Source organism: Phascolarctos cinereus, unplaced genomic scaffold (assembly GCF_003287225.1).
Source record: "Phascolarctos cinereus isolate Bilbo 61053 unplaced genomic scaffold, phaCin_HiC Scaffold_5;HRSCAF=322, whole genome shotgun sequence".
NCBI classification, from domain to species: Eukaryota; Metazoa; Chordata; class Mammalia; order Diprotodontia; family Phascolarctidae; genus Phascolarctos; species Phascolarctos cinereus.
Genome location: NW_027555958.1, coordinates 250,525,468 through 250,542,768, shown reverse-complemented (window position 1 = coordinate 250,542,768; position 17,301 = coordinate 250,525,468). Strand labels below are relative to the sequence as shown.

At 44.9% G+C, this 17,301-nt stretch overlaps 2 protein-coding genes across 2 annotated transcripts; one reads left to right on the top strand and one right to left on the bottom strand.

The window, feature by feature from the left end:
* Nucleotides 1-23: 23 nt before the first annotated feature.
* On the top strand, nucleotides 24-10,108 carry MCM7 (minichromosome maintenance complex component 7). The gene is made up of 15 exons (XM_020979183.2): nucleotides 24-183; nucleotides 1,464-1,543; nucleotides 3,053-3,217; nucleotides 3,339-3,463; nucleotides 3,549-3,729; nucleotides 4,134-4,271; nucleotides 4,583-4,732; nucleotides 4,847-4,961; nucleotides 5,065-5,196; nucleotides 5,628-5,711; nucleotides 6,635-7,028; nucleotides 7,339-7,422; nucleotides 8,475-8,643; nucleotides 9,532-9,641; nucleotides 9,733-10,108. The coding sequence occupies exons 1-15, from the start codon at nucleotides 153-155 to the stop codon at nucleotides 9,941-9,943; spliced, it is 2,169 nt and encodes a 722-aa protein (XP_020834842.1). The 5' UTR covers nucleotides 24-152; the 3' UTR covers nucleotides 9,944-10,108.
* Nucleotides 10,109-10,302: 194 nt separating this feature from the next.
* COPS6 (COP9 signalosome subunit 6) lies at nucleotides 10,303-13,473 on the bottom strand. The gene is made up of 10 exons (XM_020979196.2): nucleotides 13,365-13,473; nucleotides 13,023-13,148; nucleotides 12,496-12,627; nucleotides 12,199-12,287; nucleotides 11,648-11,710; nucleotides 11,497-11,544; nucleotides 11,262-11,376; nucleotides 11,081-11,173; nucleotides 10,828-10,928; nucleotides 10,303-10,625 (listed from the first exon to the last, which is right to left on the bottom strand). The coding sequence occupies exons 1-10, from the start codon at nucleotides 13,423-13,425 to the stop codon at nucleotides 10,485-10,487; spliced, it is 969 nt and encodes a 322-aa protein (XP_020834855.1). The 5' UTR covers nucleotides 13,426-13,473; the 3' UTR covers nucleotides 10,303-10,484.
* Nucleotides 13,474-17,301: the final 3,828 nt, after the last annotated feature.

Sequence of the window (17,301 nt, the reverse complement as noted above, 5' to 3'; positions counted from 1 at the left end):
TTTCGCGCCAATTTCGGTTGCTCCCCCGAGTTTGTTGCGCGCCGGTTCTTCTCCCCTCTTTCCTCTTTCAAGATCCCACCAACTGCCTTCCGCCAAAGGTCTGCTAGCTCTGTTCAGGGCACCACTACCCCCTGCCCGTCCGGCCGGCAGCTATGGCTCCTAAGGACTACGCGGCCGAAAAAGGTGAGGGGTCAAAGGGGGCGCAGCAAGAGCCCACGGTGGGAATCTAGGACGCTAGAGGTTGAGAAAAGTGGGCTGGGAGCTGGGCTAAGAGGCGGGGAAGGGGATTCAGGGGAGTGGGATTAACTGAACGGGACGAGAAGAGAGACTTTAGGGACTGGGGGGGCAAGCAGGAGTACTGAAGGGCTGGAGGGGGAGATTCTGGGGGCACTCGGGAGGGGCAGGGCAAACTCAAAGGAGAAGGGAGGTGGCCGGACTTTGGAGATGGGAGCGGGAGGAGAGGGAATGACAGCGAGGCCTGGGACGCTAGAGAAAGGGTATGGAGGGCAGGGCAGGAGCGGAAAATATCCCTGTCCCCTCTGCGGATGGCATAGTGAGAGGCTCTGGTCCCGGAGCAGCCACCCATTCCATCATGCGACCCCGTAGTCACCGAGTCCTTTCTTGAGATCAGAACCTGGGACACGCCGAGCCCCTAGTGTTAGCTATGGACCTGGGCGTCTAGGCGGAAGTGACGTTTGCAGGCGGAAGTGCGGTGCTTCTGTTCGAAAGTGGTACTATGTAAATAATCTCCTTCCGCGGGGCGAGCTCTGATGAAGTCCGGATAAGTTGAGGGAGGGCGCTAGGTTGAGGCAGCATCCTGAAGAACTCATGGACAGGAAGTTGTTGAGGACACAGCGTAGTGTACGGTCTGTCTGGGATCTCGGGCACTTCTCTGGGCTGAGTGATCAGAGGGTTAGTAGAGGGGGGTGTGGTTGTGATTGGCGCCATGTGCTTCTTTGTTTACAAAAGAATGGAAACTGTTGGAACCCTAGGGACTTAGTGAAAAAGGTAAGGCTGGAGTAATGGGCTAACCTTTTAGCTTTGAAAAGGAGGATCGGAGGAAGAGGAATAAAAGTTTTTTTAGGAGTGGGAAGCTGAGTGCTGGGAGACATGTGGTATCTTGGGGATTTAGAAACTTGTCGGTAGGGAAGAAATAGAGTAAGGAGAATATGACTGAGACAAAAAGTGAAGAAAAGTCCAGTCTGGTTAGATGAGTTTCAGTGGTAGGTACCCTTGGCATAAACGATAGTGACCCCAACATGAAATATTTTGGGGCCATTCTACATTTAACAGAAGCAAAGGGATACTACCTGGTAATCTTATTTCATTCCTTTGAGAATCAGATCTGTGATGACTTCTTCCAGTCAGTTTGTTTTGATACAGAGTAGATGAATACTAATATCAAGGGGTTCCATAGGGAGGACTAAGAAGAAAAAAGTAATATTCTGTCTTTTTGCTAACAGAGAAAGCTAAGAAGTTTCTACAAGAATTTTACCAGGATGATGAGTTTGGCAAGAAACAATTCAAGTATGGGGACCAACTGGTGAGTTCACGGATGGGTGATTAAAGGAAAAACCAGGACAGGTACACAGATCAGGGATGAGACTTGAGAGTTCATTCTCTATGCTTTCCTAGAAGTAACTGGACTACAAAAGCTTGACTTACTCGGGGGCCATGGGTCATGGTAGTTCTCCAGAGTTTGGACTCTGTTGGGATGATGAACTGATTATGCAAGGTAGGGAGCCACTAGAGTAAATCACATGAGTGCAGAGTGGGAAGACAGGTGAAAATGAAGATTACTTTGAAAAACTACACTTTTAAGGTCAGAAAAGGGCAGTGTGGATAGACAATTCAAATAAAAAAGATGGAGGTATAGGAGGTTTTAGTGATCTGAAAGTTCAACATGAGTCATTAGTGCAACATGGCATCACCCCGTCTATTGGCAACTGAAAGTGAAAACTGAAATATAGATGTTGTTTAGAAAGGAAGCTTATGAGGTTAATTGCCCGTGCGTAGCAGATGGTATCATTTTGTTGGGAAGAGTAGCACTTTTTTTTTTAGTGATAATGAAAACTGGAAAGTTTAGTACAATTATTAAGAGAAGCTAAATATCCAGAACAAATTGCTAATCTTACTGTTCATGTCCTACTCAGGCCATCTAAAGTATTCTGTTCAGTTTTAGGAAGGTCAAAAACTTAAGACTAGAGAAAGATGATGAGGATGATGCAGAGATCATGTCATAGACATTTATTAAAAGAATTTGAGATGGTTAGCCTATGGGAAAATGCTTTAGGGGGGACATAGCAGCAGGGTATAGTGAATAGGGTACTACATAGGGACAGCTAGGTGGCACAGAGCACCGGCCCTGGAGTCAGAAGGACCTGAATTCAAGTCTGCCCTCAGACACTTGACACCAGTTGTATGACTCTGGGCAAGTCCAGCTTGCCTTCCCCCCCCCCCAAAAAAAAAAACAGGGTACTACACATGAAGTCAAGAAAACCTGAGTTCATATTCTGCCACTGATCACTGATACTAGATAATGTGACCACAGGCAAGTCACCTAACTCTGAACCTCAGTTTTCCTCCTGTAAAATACAAAAATTGGACTAAATGACCATTAAGGTTCCTTTCAGTTCTAAATCTGTGATCCTAAGATAACTGGCTTCAGGTATCTGAAGATACTTGAAGAACCATCATGTCAAAACTAAGTTTGTTTTGTTTGGCCTTAAGAGGTCAGAATTAGGAGCAGTGGGTATAAGTTTCCAAGAGGTAGGATTTAAGCTTAGTCTAAGGAAAGATTTCCTAAAAATTAGATTAGCCCAAAGTGGAGCAGGCTGAAGGTAGACATCACCAGAGATCTTCCAGGTTGAAGGTTGGATGACCACTTCTTTGAGATGTTACTATGTAAGTAGTTTGACTATTGGTTTGGCCTTTAATTCTGTGATTGCCCAGTTTTACTTGACAAATTCTTATCTTTTGGACTCTCTAAATTGAATAAGGGTTTATGGAAGGTGACTGACCAATAACTGGTGTCTATTTCCTGCATCTGCAGGTACGTCTAGCTCACAGGGAGCAAGTAGCTCTGTATGTGGACCTGGATGATGTTGCAGAAGAGGACCCTGAGCTAGTGGATTCCATTTCTGAGAACACGAAGCGGTATAGTCAGCTCTTTACTGAGGCGGTGCAGGAGCTGCTTCCACAGTACAAAGAGAAGGAGGCAAGGAAGGCTGTGGGCAGAAGAGATGTTCCATTTACTGAGAGCTTCTACTTAGACACTGATGCCTTCTAAGCAGTTACATAAGAGTTTAGCATTTTGACTTTTTATCTTCCTTTTTCAGGTAGTGAACAAGGATGTCTTGGATGTGTATATTGAGCACCGGCTAATGATGGAGCAACGAAGCCAGGACCCTGCAGCCACCCGTAGCCCTCAGAATCAGTATCCCTCTGAGCTCATGTGCAGATTGTGAGTAGTCCCTGTGGGAAGGGAATAGGAGAGTCCTTCCTCCGAGGTCCTGATGCTGACCCTCCTACCTCTTGCTCCTCCTCAGTGAACTATACTTTCGGGGCCCAAGTAGCAGCAAACCACGGGTGATAAGAGAAGTACGAGCTGACTCAATAGGAAAGTTGGTTACTGTGCGTGGGATTGTGACTCGTGTCTCTGAAGTTAAACCTAGGATGGTAGTGGCTACATATACCTGTGACCAGTGTGGAGCTGAGACCTATCAGCCGGTATGTGTTGGGGGAGAGGAGCAGAAAGAGATTGTAAAATAAACAATTCTTACTTTTTTTTTTTTGGCCAGTTCAGATTTGGTCATTATGACTTGTAGAGCATGTCCATGTCTGCTGATCCATCTGTAATTCCCTGTCTGCCATGCCCTCTTTAGAGTTCAAGTGGTTTTTAGTTCTGTCATATGTCAGGAAGCAGTCTGTCATCCCCTCAGTCGTATTAGCTCTGTTCATCTTTTGTTTCTTTTATATCTTTTTGGTGTCTGTTTCCCATTATCCTCTAAAGGGCCCAGGATAATTAATTTCTCTCCTAGTAGATTTATGAAGTATGCTAAGGTGGGTTAAAGATATGCTTTCATGTTTTTCCTTCTAAACTTGTTTCTGTGCTTCTCCTTCCCCTATACCAGATTCGGTCACCTGTTTTCATGCCACTAATCATGTGCCCAAGCCAGGAATGTCAGACCAACCGCTCAGGAGGACGGCTCTACTTACAGACTCGTGGCTCCAAATTCATTAAGTTCCAAGAGTTAAAAATGCAAGAACATGTAAGTTTTAGTGATAGGTGAACAATAATAGGCCAAGGCAAGACAGGACAGAATAGGGTAGGGCATCTTCCCTGATCCTGCACTCACTTATAGAGGGAAAGGAATAAAAGGAATTTTTTTTCTTGAGGACCAGAAGGAAGGGATAAGACTGCACTATGAGAGAAGTCAGAGCCTTCCCCGTTCTGAAGGGAGAACTGTTTCTGGTTGCGTTTGCTTGAGTTAGGAGGTAAAGGGAATAGTAAGTGGGAAAGGGGGAGAAGAGCATCTTAGATATTCCCTTAGTTTGAATGTCTTTTCCCTTCTTTCTTCAGAGTGACCAGGTGCCTGTGGGAAATATCCCACGAAGTATCACAGTGTTGGTAGAAGGAGAGAACACACGGCTGGCCCAGCCAGGCGACCACGTCAGTATCACTGGTATATTCCTGCCAATGCTGCGTACTGGATTCCGACAGGTGGTGCAGGTTAGATGATGAAAAGAGCAAAACCAGTCCATCTTCCCTATTTCCCTCCAAATTACAAAGGCAGTGTAGTTCTACTGTACTTAATACCATGGTTTTATTTTCTTCCTGTCTCAGGGCCTGCTGTCAGAAACTTATTTGGAAGCCCATCGCATTGTGAAGATGAATAAGAGCGAAGATGATGAAGCTGGTATTGGGGAGCTGAGCAAAGAGGAGCTGAGACAGATTGCAGGTGAAGACAACTAGTGAGGAAATGAAGTGGGAAGTGAGATTGGGAGAGTCAGAAAATATGCAGCTCTTCAGTGTTATCTTAGGACCTCACTTTCCTCCTTTAGAAGAAGATTTCTATGAAAAACTGGCATCCTCAATTGCTCCTGAGATATATGGCCATGAAGATGTAAAGAAGGCTCTGCTTCTCCTTTTGGTTGGTGGGGTGGATCAGTCCCCTCGGGGCATGAAGATCAGAGGTTAGTCTATGAAAGGAGGAAAAGGGCAGAAGTCACAGGTGGACTGAAGGGTCAAGGGTGGATGCTGTCAGACTTGATCAATCTGTTTTGTTTACATATACTTTGTTCTGAGAGGGTTGTATTGAATGATGTGATACTGGGAAATAGCCGTGTTAAACAATAAAACAAAAACTACTCAAGGGGGTTAGGGAGGCTTATGGGTAAATTGGAAGATAGAAATTGGCAGCCTTTTGGGTTATGATGATCTAGGAAATGAGGGTTAATGTTAGGGGCACAGGGAGAATTCAGAAGGTATAGGTCATTGAAAACACAGGGATAGTAGACCATAGGGGGACCTTTTACCTATGACAAAGATAGCTCATTGGATGATTTCCAATCAGGAGGATGGCTGTTTTTGTTATCTTTTCTACCCCACTTTTTCCCCAAAATAGGAAACATTAATATCTGCTTGATGGGGGATCCTGGTGTGGCTAAGTCTCAGCTTCTGTCTTATATTGATCGTCTGGCCCCCCGAAGTGAGTATCTTTAAACTCAGTTGCTAAAGATAGAAAGAATAATTAGGCCTGAATGTTGCATCTACTGCTTTCTGGTGAATCAGCAATGTGGACTGAGAAATCATAACTAGAGTAGGTTTTGAGTAGATGAAAGGGGTAATTGGAGGGAAAATGGTAGTGGATTTGATATGCTTGAGTCTTCAGTTTCTTCAAAATAATGGTGGCAGATGGCAGATAAAATTGTTCCAGGTGTAGGGAAGGGAGAAGATAGAGATTTGACTGGGATGGTCAAGTTAAGCAACAGGCATTTATCAAAGATATGTCAGCCATTTTGGTAGATGCTGAGGATACAAAGAGAAAAATTAAGCTGTCTTTGTCCAAAGGGCAGTTCTTTGGAAAGAATGTGTACTTACTAAATAAATATAAGAATTGGGGTGGGGGAGGTACTAGCTGCTGGGAATTTTCAGGAAAGGCCCATGTAGGAGGGGCAAGAGCTGAAACTAGGAATTTTTTTTCTTTTTTTCTTTTTTAGCATGGGGAGTAATTAGTTATTAGTTAAGTGACTTGCCTAGGGTCACACACCTAGTAAGTGTTTGAGGCCCATTTGAACTCAGGTCCTTCTGACTCCAGGACTGGTACTGTCCTACCTAGCTGGAGGGGGGGGTAAAGAGGGAGTTCATTCCAGACATGGGTAGTCACCTGTAAGAAGACTTGGAAACCGGGCATGCAATGTCATATATGGAAGCTAGTTTGCTAGCCTGAAGAGTGTTACTTATGACATTTCTCTCCTTTTAGCCTCTATCTCACCAGTGTGTCCCCAATCTTTTTGCCTAACTTTCTACCATCTACGTTTTTGTCTTTCTCCATTTGTCTCTGGGTTTTGTTTTGTTTTTTTCTTTCTTTTGTAATCTATTTTTGTTTGTTTCTCTGTCCCTAACATCCAGGCCAGTACACAACAGGCCGAGGGTCATCAGGTGTGGGACTTACTGCCGCAGTGCTTCGGGATGCAGTGAGCGGGGAGCTGACTTTGGAGGGAGGTGCCCTGGTACTAGCTGACCAGGGTGTGTGCTGTATTGATGAGTTTGACAAGATGGCAGAGGCTGACCGCACAGCGATCCATGAAGTGATGGAGCAGCAAACTATTTCTATAGCAAAAGCAGGCATCCTTACCACACTTAATGCTCGATGCTCCATTTTGGCTGCTGCTAACCCTGCTTATGGACGATATAACCCTCGTCGCAGCTTGGAACAGAACATACAGCTTCCTGCTGCTCTCTTGTCCCGATTTGACCTGCTCTGGCTCATCCAAGATCGTCCTGATCGTGACAGTGACCTGCGGTGAGACTACCAGAGACTCCATTCCTCCTCACCTCTTCTTTGGATATACTTGACTCATCAGCCTCTCTTACATATACTTTAGCCTTGGAGAAGCTCCTACCTACCTTATTCTCCTGCTTCCAGCAGTGAACCCTTATCCTCAGAGAAACACACTAGGTTACCCTTCCAGCCCTGCCCAGAGACAAGGTTGAAACATTTCAGGGACATTTTTCCTTTGGGAGAATCATTCCTGATTTCATTTTTGTGGGAAATTGTTTTGAGGATGAGTGTGCATCCAGGGATGTTACTGACACCTTCTCTTTTCTTTAAGGTTGGCCCAACATATCACCTATGTGCACCAACATAGTCGGCAACCTCCCACACAGTTTGAGCCACTGGACATGAAACTTATGAGGTAAGAAGGCTTTTCTACTAACATGTGTCAGGACATTCTAGTACAGCTTAAATTTCCCAGTTTCTTCGTGTGTACATATGGGCAGCTAGGTGGCTCAGTGGACAGTGTAATGGGCCTGGAATCAGGAAGACTCATGTTCCTGAGTTCAGATCTGGCTTCATCTGTAAAATGAGCTGGAGAAGGAAATGGCAAACCATTCCAGTATCTTTGCCAAGAAAACCCCAAATAGGGTCACGAAGGGTCAGATACAATTGAAATAACTGTACAACCACAACAAATGTACGTGTATATCCTTAGAAAGGCTCTGAAGAGAAGCCACATGATGTAGTGGATAGTAAGTAAGTTAGAATCAGGAAGACTTGGGTTCAGTCCACCACTGAAATAGCTATATGATCATGAGCTAATCTACTTAACCTGAGCCTCAGTTTCCCCAACCAACAAATGAGGATAATGAATGAATGCATAAATACTTTATACATATGTAAAGTTGTTATAAACTTTAAAGCTCTACTCTATAAATGTCTACTATTACTGTTGTAGGCCTCTTTCTTTGCTCTAGTATCTTAGAAGTTTGGGAAACGGTGGGTTTGTCTTATTCCTATGTCTGAATCTCTAACCCTGCTTCAGGTCCCTTGATCCCTTTTCTCCTCTGTGCTCTTAGAGTGAGAAGACATTGGGGAAAATTAAATTGGAAAAATAGTATTCCATAAAAATGTTGGTTCCTTCTCTGGCTTTTGACTTCACTAACTTTGCTCTACTGTAGGTGGAGAGGTGTGTGTGTGTGTGTGTAAATTACACTGTATCATTATGTTATATATTTCACACGTGTCTCTGGGACTAGACTTAACCTGGGTAAGGACCTGGTTCTCTTTTGTACACCAAATAGCCCTCTTATATAAAGTTGATTCAACAGGATTTTCACAAATAAGTCTCCATGTATTACCCTAGTTTGTGTAAGTTTTAGGATTTTCAAAAATTGAGGTACATCTAATGTGTTGAACATGTAGCAGGTAATCGTCATCCTTTCCCACCTTTCTACTAACCTTTCACAGGCGCTACATTGCTATGTGTAGAGAGAAACAGCCTGCAGTGCCTGAGTCTTTGGCTGACTATATCACAGCTGCCTATGTGGAGATGAGGCGTGAAGCTTGGGCCAGTAAGGATGCCACCTACACTTCTGCTCGGACTTTGCTAGCTATTCTTCGGCTTTCTACTGCTTTGGTACATAGCCCATATCTCTTATTTGAATCCTTAATTCCTGTGGGACTATTCATTTTCTGTTCCCTACCCTACCACAGGCTCTGCCAGGGCTACTGTCCTTGGTAGGGACCTGATACTCTTCCTGGCCAGTCTGAGTTATCCTCACAACGTGTATAATACAGACTGTTCTTTTCTCTCTTCCCATTGTTCTCTAGGGGCAGGGCTTCTTAAATAAAGTACAGGTGATTTTTAAAAAAATGTTGAAATACAGTTTAAAAGAATTTTTTAAGTTCATGGGCTTCAATTTAAGAACCCCTGCCCTAGGGTCACTGTACCCCAGATCCTAGGCCTCATCAGTCTTGAGGGGCTCCAAAGTGCTGTTCGTGCAGGTAGTGTGATAACCTGACCTACTGCTGAGCTAGCACTTCCCGAGCCCCTGGGACACTATACCCCTTGAATTCCTAGGATCCAAACTTCCAATCCATTTTTTCTTTCCTCTCCCTTACTGCTCTAGGCTAAGGCTGGCTCCTTTGTAACTCAGGCCTTTGTTGTTGATGATTGATCTAGTTTATGACTCTTGACTAAACAAAGCTCCCCATCTGTTGGGATGGATGTTGGGGTAGGTCTCTTCTCCCTTACAGGACACCTGGACTGGCCAGTGTTGAGAGGCGGAGACTTGGGCAATTGCTGAACACTGCCCTGGGCATTGCACTTGTCTCGGTCTGACAGTGCTGGCAAAACACTGCAAATCCTTGGGGGAGGGGAGAGGGGTTGAATGGGGGGTATCCCTAGCTCTTTTTCACATACACACAATACTTGTGTAATAGCTTATCTCTCCTATGAGGTAGGTAGTGAGTTGCTCAACAAGTGTTTCTCTTTCCTTCCCCCCTCCCCCCTGCCCTTCCCTAGGCTCGACTGCGCATGGTAGACACTGTAGAAAAGGAAGATGTGAATGAGGCCATAAGACTAATGGAGATGTCTAAAGACTCACTACTAGGGGACAAGGGGCAAGGAACAAGGTGAATTAACTGGGGGAGAAGGGAACCTTCATTGTTATTTAGTAGGTATTCAAACCATAGTCCTTTGACACTTGTCTCCCCATTTGCTTAGAACCCAGCGACCAGAAGATGTGATCTTTGCCACAGTGCGGGAGCTGGTCCCTGTGGGCCCAGGTAGCCAAAGCATCCGTTTTTCAGAGGCTGAACAGCGCTGTGTGTCTAGAGGCTTCACACCTGCCCAGTTCCAGGCTGCACTGGATGAATATGAGGAACTCAATGTATGGCAGGTTAATGCTGCCCGAACACGGATCACATTTGTTTGACCTTGGGGATCACTTGAGCAGAGCTCCTAACCTTCTCGTTTTCTAATGCTTAATGCTTGAGTACAGGGAAGAAGTCCTCTGCCTAGGCCAGAAGAAATTTAAAACTGCTACAGTGTGTGTTTGTTACATATTCTCATTGCTAATAAAATGTTTATAGAACTCCAACTGCAAAAAACTAGAATTTTCTTTAGGGGTGGAGTAGGGAACAAACCAACCAGTTATGGTTAGTTCCCTAGGATTTTCGTTCAAATCTATCAAAGAAAACCATCTTTCTTCAGATCTTCTAGTGGTATAGCTGGCTTCAGAGCTTACATACAGGGACTCTTAAACACTAACTCCTTTTAACAGAGAGGACAGAATCACAGGAGGGGGAACTATTCCCCATTTATTAACAATTTGGGTAGAGGGAAGCTATGCAGGCTTGAGGGCTTCTCTAAAGGGGAAAAAAGCCACTTTCCTGCCTTTGGGGCAACTGTTTTCCTCAATGAAGCAGATCTCTGCCCTTTGCCCTCACTTATTGTGAGGGAAGGGTTGCCCCCTTCTAGAAGAAAAGTCCTCGCATTCGTCTGCCGATGCCCTGGCGATCATACAGGACGTTGAACTTATTTACAAACTGGTTCATTGTGTTGCATGTTTTGGTGATGGTGCCAAGGTAGGCCATAAGCCCAACATCATTACATTGCTGGAAGGGAGGGGAGAGACAAAGCCTGGGTTACCTTCCAACCACCACTGTTCCCAAAGCCTGCAAAAACCTATAGGTCAAGAGTCAGATAACAAACCTATAGTTACAACCCCCCCCCCCCCCCCCCCCGTAAAGGCTGAATGACATTCCCTTGCATATATTACTAGTGAATCCATTTCCCAGCCCCACAGGTTAGACTCACATCATAAAAGTCTGTCTTGAACTTATCTGTGCTGAGCACAGGGAGGCAATGACACAGAGCATAGGCTTCACGTAGGATTTCATGATTAAAAGGAACCTCCCCTGAGGAGATAAGAGAATGAAAAATATGACACATTTATCTACTATTTCCAGCTGTTCCCTGATAGGCTTTATTGGAAAAGTGCTGTTTCCCAAGGTTCTATTCTGGTTTAGTGAAGTCCTTAAGAAACAGTTAAGGGACACATTTGTCCTACCTGCTTCAGAAGCCTTGACATATTCTAAGATAAGCTTGACCCGACTGTGCAGCATCTTGATGGCACTGTGCTGGGCTATTAGATGCTCTGCCACTGTATTGTAAGGAAAGGATCAGAAATCTTAAGTTCCCACCTCTCAGGCTCCAGACAGTGGAAAGAACTCTTATGTTTCTCCACTTACCAGTAGAGTTCTCTCCACTACCTGTAGCTGTCATTCGAGCCACATGATCCACACCAATCCGCTCAGCCTCCTCTGTGGCTAGTGTGTAGGTCAGTTCAGCAAATAGCATTGTTGCCTGGAGAACAAGTTATCAAAGAGGTGGGAATGCTGAAGATCACAAGCAGATACTAAAGGCAAAGCACAGGCAGAGAGAAGGGGATGAGCCATAGCAAAAAGGCCTTGGGCAAGTAATTACCTCTCCATTGATGATATCGATGACTGACTCAAAAACACTAACCGGCAGCTGTTGTGAGAGACAATGGGTCAGATAAAGGAGGAAACAGGGCTGACATTGAGGAACAGATGTACTCAACTGACAGGCCCAACCTAGGTTCTGGAACACTCACATCAGTGTGCTTGGTCATGGGATTTAGCTTCAGGAACAGAGGGCTCTCAATGATCTCACACACCTGGGGAGGGAAGGGAAGTAACTACACCAATAGAGTCACAGAATATTAAAGAGTTAGAAGGAATCTGAGGTCACCTATTCTAATCCCCTCAATTTAACAGATGAGAAAACAGGTTCAGAGTTGGGGCCCAAAAGTCAAAATCTAGTGAATAACAAAAGCTTTGCAAAACATTTTATGTACATTTGCTAGACAGTGGCTATATATAAACCAGGCTTCTAGATTTCTATTCCACTGCTATTCCTATTGCATTACCCTGTTTCTTAGAAATCCTTCCGTATCCCCCCCCCATCCACAGAATCATATAACATTAAAGCTGGAAGCCACCTAAGAGATAATTTAGTCTAATCCTCTCATTTTACAAATGAGCCTAAGGCCCTGCAAATGAACTCTGGTCTTTCAACTCATTATCCAGGGCTCTATCTACCATGCTGACTCTGCCCCACATCCTTCCCTGCCCAACTCATGTATAGTTGTCTAAGGGCTCTTACCTGCTTGTGGACATGGATGTCAGAGGGATCCGGTGGACCCCCGGTGGTATACCAACCTAGAAACTCCAATTCCTTGAATACCTGCTTAACTGGAAAAGGCAAAGAGAAAGGGTGGAATAAAGAATCTTTTTCTCACTCCACCCATCCTTATCTGGGCCTTCCTGGCATATTCTGTTTCCCATCATGCCATCCCAACTACTCCTGGATTCCTACATAAAACTGATCATTTTTACACCCACCTCCCCCCGCCACACCCCATCTAACCCTTCCCAACCCTGGCAGCCCCTTCCCTCTCACACTGCTCCTCTTTGGTGTAGTAATATTCTTTGTCAATGATGATCTTCTCCTCCACTGTGTGGGACAGAAGCTCAAATGAATTCATCACCTCAATATTTCGTCCCTCCTGTTTCCCAATCAATGCTCCAATCACTAGGAAAGGAAGACCAGACAAGAGGAAGAATCTAGATCATCATTAATCACTTTAAGAGGACCTGGGGTTCACAGAGCTCTCAGATTCGTAGCTGGATGGGACCTTTAGAGATCTACTAGACCCAAACCCTAATTTTACAGATAAGGAAACTGAAGCCCATTGAGTTGAAATGAAGGCTGGGACTCACAGATTACAACAGACCAGGAAGTAGAAACCCAGACTTCTAGGCTGGCCTCTAAGGGATGCCCGACTGTGGCCAGAAACGGAGGGAAGGTGACGAGGATGGGGCATTTAGCAGATGGGGGGGAGGGGCAGGGAGCGGCTCCCAGGGGTGGTGAAAGAGGCCCCCGGGGGAAAGGTGGCCCCGTGGCGGAGGGGAGGCGCACGCACGCACCCTGCACAGGCCGCCCCTCCTGAGAGCGCATGCGGATCCAGTGGTCGGAGATGTTGAGGATGACGAGGGGATGCAGGGCCACGGACACGCTGCCGGTCACGCCGGAGGCCATCACGCTGGGGAGCACTGGGGGCAGACACAGACACATACAGACACACACACGCCCAATGAGGGAGGGGCCCGAGTCTACCCCACTCTCTCCCCCAGCCCCCGCCTCCCGCCACTTAGGGGGGCGCAATGGTTTTATTTTCTCTATATATCGGGGGAGCGGCTCCCCAGGGAGCGGAGCATCTCCTCTCGGCAGCCGTGGGGTGAGGGATGTACAGAGGCGGACCCCATTACCTGCGGCGTCCACCTCCATCCCGCTGCTCCCACTGGCCCCGTTCGCAGCCGTCGACGCCATCTTGCCCGCATCTGCCGGCCTCCGCGGTGTCCCGTCTTTTTCGGCTTCCGTAGGGGACCGGCGACGCACGACACATGCGCACTGGAGCTGAGGCCGAGGCGCGCGACCGTCAGTTTCTCCCTTACTCTCTCGGTTCCCCACCCCGTTCTTACGCTCTGTCCTAGCTCTAGACCCCGGGCGGGAGGAGCGGTCCAAGGACGTGGAGCCCGCCCTCCTGACCTTGTTTTTCTGGGAGACGGCAATTTGCTGACAGAAGCCGAAGTGTGGCCGAGGGGGTTTAGTCGCCTTGTATTCGGGGCTTTGGGGTAACGATAACTGCCCCCGCCCCGCCCCCCACCTCCTGGGGGAAGGCGGGCTTGTGGAGGGGCCGAGCCCAAGGGGGCAACTGCTTATCCAGGAGAAAAGAGCTCGTCCATCTGGGCTGCCGCCTGGGGCCCTTTAGTTCTAGATGCTAGACCTAGAACTCTTATTGGTGATCTCTCCCTCTGCTCTCCCCCCACATCCCAGGACCCGCCTGTCACCATAGAGGCTGGAGGGGGGGTTGCCTACTACTAACTACTGTGCTAGGAGAGTAACTGAATAAATTAGCATCGGCAAAGAGAAAAGAAAATGTTCTCTTCTTGCAGATGTGATGATTTATTTGGAAAACCCGGCCTAAAGAATAAATTAAAAAATTAATTGAAACCAACCAGCAATACTGCTAAAGATGCATGAAATCATTCTCTGCAGGCTGCTAGGTGGCGCAGTGGATACAGCGCTGAACCTGGAGTCAGGGAGACCCGAGTCTTAGCTGTGTGACCCTGGGCAAGTCACTTAAATCTCTCTCCGTCTCTGTTTCCTCATATGTAAAATAGAGATAATAATAGCACCTACCTCCCAGGAGCATTATGTGGATTTTAAAATGTGATATTTGTAAAGCGTTTTTTACAAACCTTTAAGCTCTGTAAATGGGCATGTGACTTTGACATAAAGAGTGACTTAAGCAAGCCAATTAGAGGAACAAGGAAGAAATTTCTGGTCTTTGAATAGGGGAAGAATTTATAATCACAAGAGGCAGAGGGTCACAAAAACTAAGATGGGCATTTATGATTGCATAAAATTAAAAGGGTTTTGCACAAACAAAACTAATGCAGTTACAATTAGAAAGGAAACAGGTAAGTGGAGGAAAAATCTTTTCAACAAGTTTCTCTAATAAAGGTTTTATATCTAAAATATATAAAGAACTGATTCAAATTTAAAAGACCATTCCTCATTAAATAAGTGGTCGAGGGATATGGATAGGCAGTTTTCAAAGGATGAAATTCAACCATTACAACCATATCAAAAAAATGCTTCAAACCACTAATAATTAGAGAAATCACATTAAAGCCATTGAGTTTTCGTCTCACACGGATCAGATTGGCAAAGATGGGAAAACAGGAAAATGACAAATGGTGGAGGAGCTATGGGAAAATGGGCACACTACAGAACTGTTGGTGGAGCTGTGTATTCAGGCAAGTCATTTTGGAAAGCAATTTGGAACTATGTCCCAAAAGTTACTAAACCCTTTTGACACGATGATAACACTACTAGATCTATACCCCCAAAAGAAAGAGGGAAATAAATCATAGATACAAAATATTTGTAGCAATTCTGTTCATAGTAGCAAAATAACTGGAAATTAAAGGGGTATGCCTCTATTAGAGAATGCTAAATAAATTATAATGTCTGAATATAATGGAGTATTGTTCAATCCAACTCTTTGTGATCCCATTTGGGGTTTTCTTGGCAAAGATACTGGAGTGGTTTGCCATTTCCTTCTCCAGCTCATTTTTACAGATGAGGAAACTGAGGCAAACAAGGTTAAATGATTTGTCCAAGGTCATACAACTAGTAAATGTTTGAGGCTGGATTTGAACTCAGGTCTACTCGTGACTCCATGCCTCATGCTTTGCCACCCAGCCATCCTTAATGGAGTATTATTGCATCATTGTTGTTTGTCCTTCATCTTCAAAGAGGACCCTGACATCAAGAATGTGGTGCCATGACTTGTACCGTAAAAAGTGATGAAATGGGGGCAGCTAGGTGGCATAGTGGATAGAGCACCAGCCCTGGATTCAGGAGGACCTGAGTTCAAATCCGGCCTCAGACACATAACACGTACTAGCTGTGAGACCCTGGGCAAGTCACTTAACCTCGTTGCCTGGCCGAAAAAAAAAAGTGATGAAATGGATAGTTTCAGAGGAAACTGGAAAGATCTCTGTGAACTGATTCAGAGTGAAATGAGCAGAGCTAGGACAGTTTATACCATGACATCATCTAAAAAAAAATTTTCAAAAAAAGCTTTGAAATACTTCAGAAATCTGATCAAAGTGATGATAAACCAAGATTTCAGAGGACTAAAGATGAAACATGATACCTACTTACTGCCAGAGAGGTGATGGATTTAAAATGCAGGAGGAGACATTTTTGGCCAATGTGGAAATTCGTTTCACTAATAATAACTAATATTTATATAGTGCTTTAAGGTTTGCAAAATGCTTTACATATATCTCATTTTATGCTCACAACAACCTTGGGAGGTAGGTGCTATTATTCTCCTTATTTTGCTGTTGAGAAAAGTGAGGGAGATAGACATTAAGTGATTTACCCAAGGGCACACAGCTGGTGAGTACCTAAGGTCATATATTTAGACTGAGTTTTTCTGACTCTGAAGTCAGGAGTTCTAACCCACAGTGCCACCTGGTAGCCACTCATAATGACTGACTATGCACATTTGTTAGGAGAGTTTTCTTTTTTCTTTTATAAATTGTTCATTGGGGAAAGAGGAGGTATGAGAGGCACGGCAAGATAATAAATGGTTATAAAAAGGAAGAAATTGAGACAGCATTTTCCCTTCATCAATCTTGTGTTACCTCTCCTGTTTTCAAATATCACTGACAACCAGCAGTCACATCTGCCCATCCTTTCAGAACCCAAGGATGTACTTCATGTGTAACAAGTAGCTTAAATTCATCAAGGACAGCTAAATACTCTTATTAGTTCCTTACTTAACTCGGATATCAATTGTATGTTATCACATCCTTAGCAGACGTTTCAGGGGGGTGTCTCATGGGGAGGACTCTTTGAAGTTAGGATGGATTTTCTCTACATATCTTGTACCCTCAGATGAATAAACTGAGTCAGTTCCTACTGCTCCACCTGGCCCATGTCTCGCAGTTATTTCGCACCTTTCCATTTGGTGTACTATCTGGTTGCGGGCAACAATCAATTCTCTGTTAATAGTTTTTGTTTTGTCATTTCCAGCCTAAAGCTCATTGTCCTTTGCAGAGAAAGGATAAGGAATGAACCTGTGATTTCATTTGGATAGAGAGCTCCCATGTGACATAATTCCCTCTACTAATGCAGGTTGGACCTTTCTCTGAAATTTATGTAGTCTTAGAGAGTTGCCCAGAGCACTAAAAGGTCAAATGACTTGTCCAGGATTATACAGTCAGGTTGAGGGTTAAGGGACTTGCATGGTGTCACATAGTATGGGTCTGTGCAGAGACGACAGAAATTAAGAACTGAGCAGCTCTGCCTTTCAATCAGTTATGATTGTCCCATCCACCCCCAAACAAAGGTCCCCTTCCTTCTTTGATCTTTCATCTTGTCTCTCAATATAGCTAAAAACACTTTTTTTTGTTTTACTTACCTTTCTCATCATACCAAGTTTGTGCTGTTTTAGAGGACTTCTTATAGTCATCTTCTGTTACCTGGGTTCATTTCCATCTTTTGTGCATTTCTTTCTAAAATCTAGGTGGTATGAGTTCCATCAATGACATAGAGAATGTGAGATGCACAAATCCCATCTTTCCTCCTCATTGGAATGAATCCTAAAAGGACCCTACAGAAAAC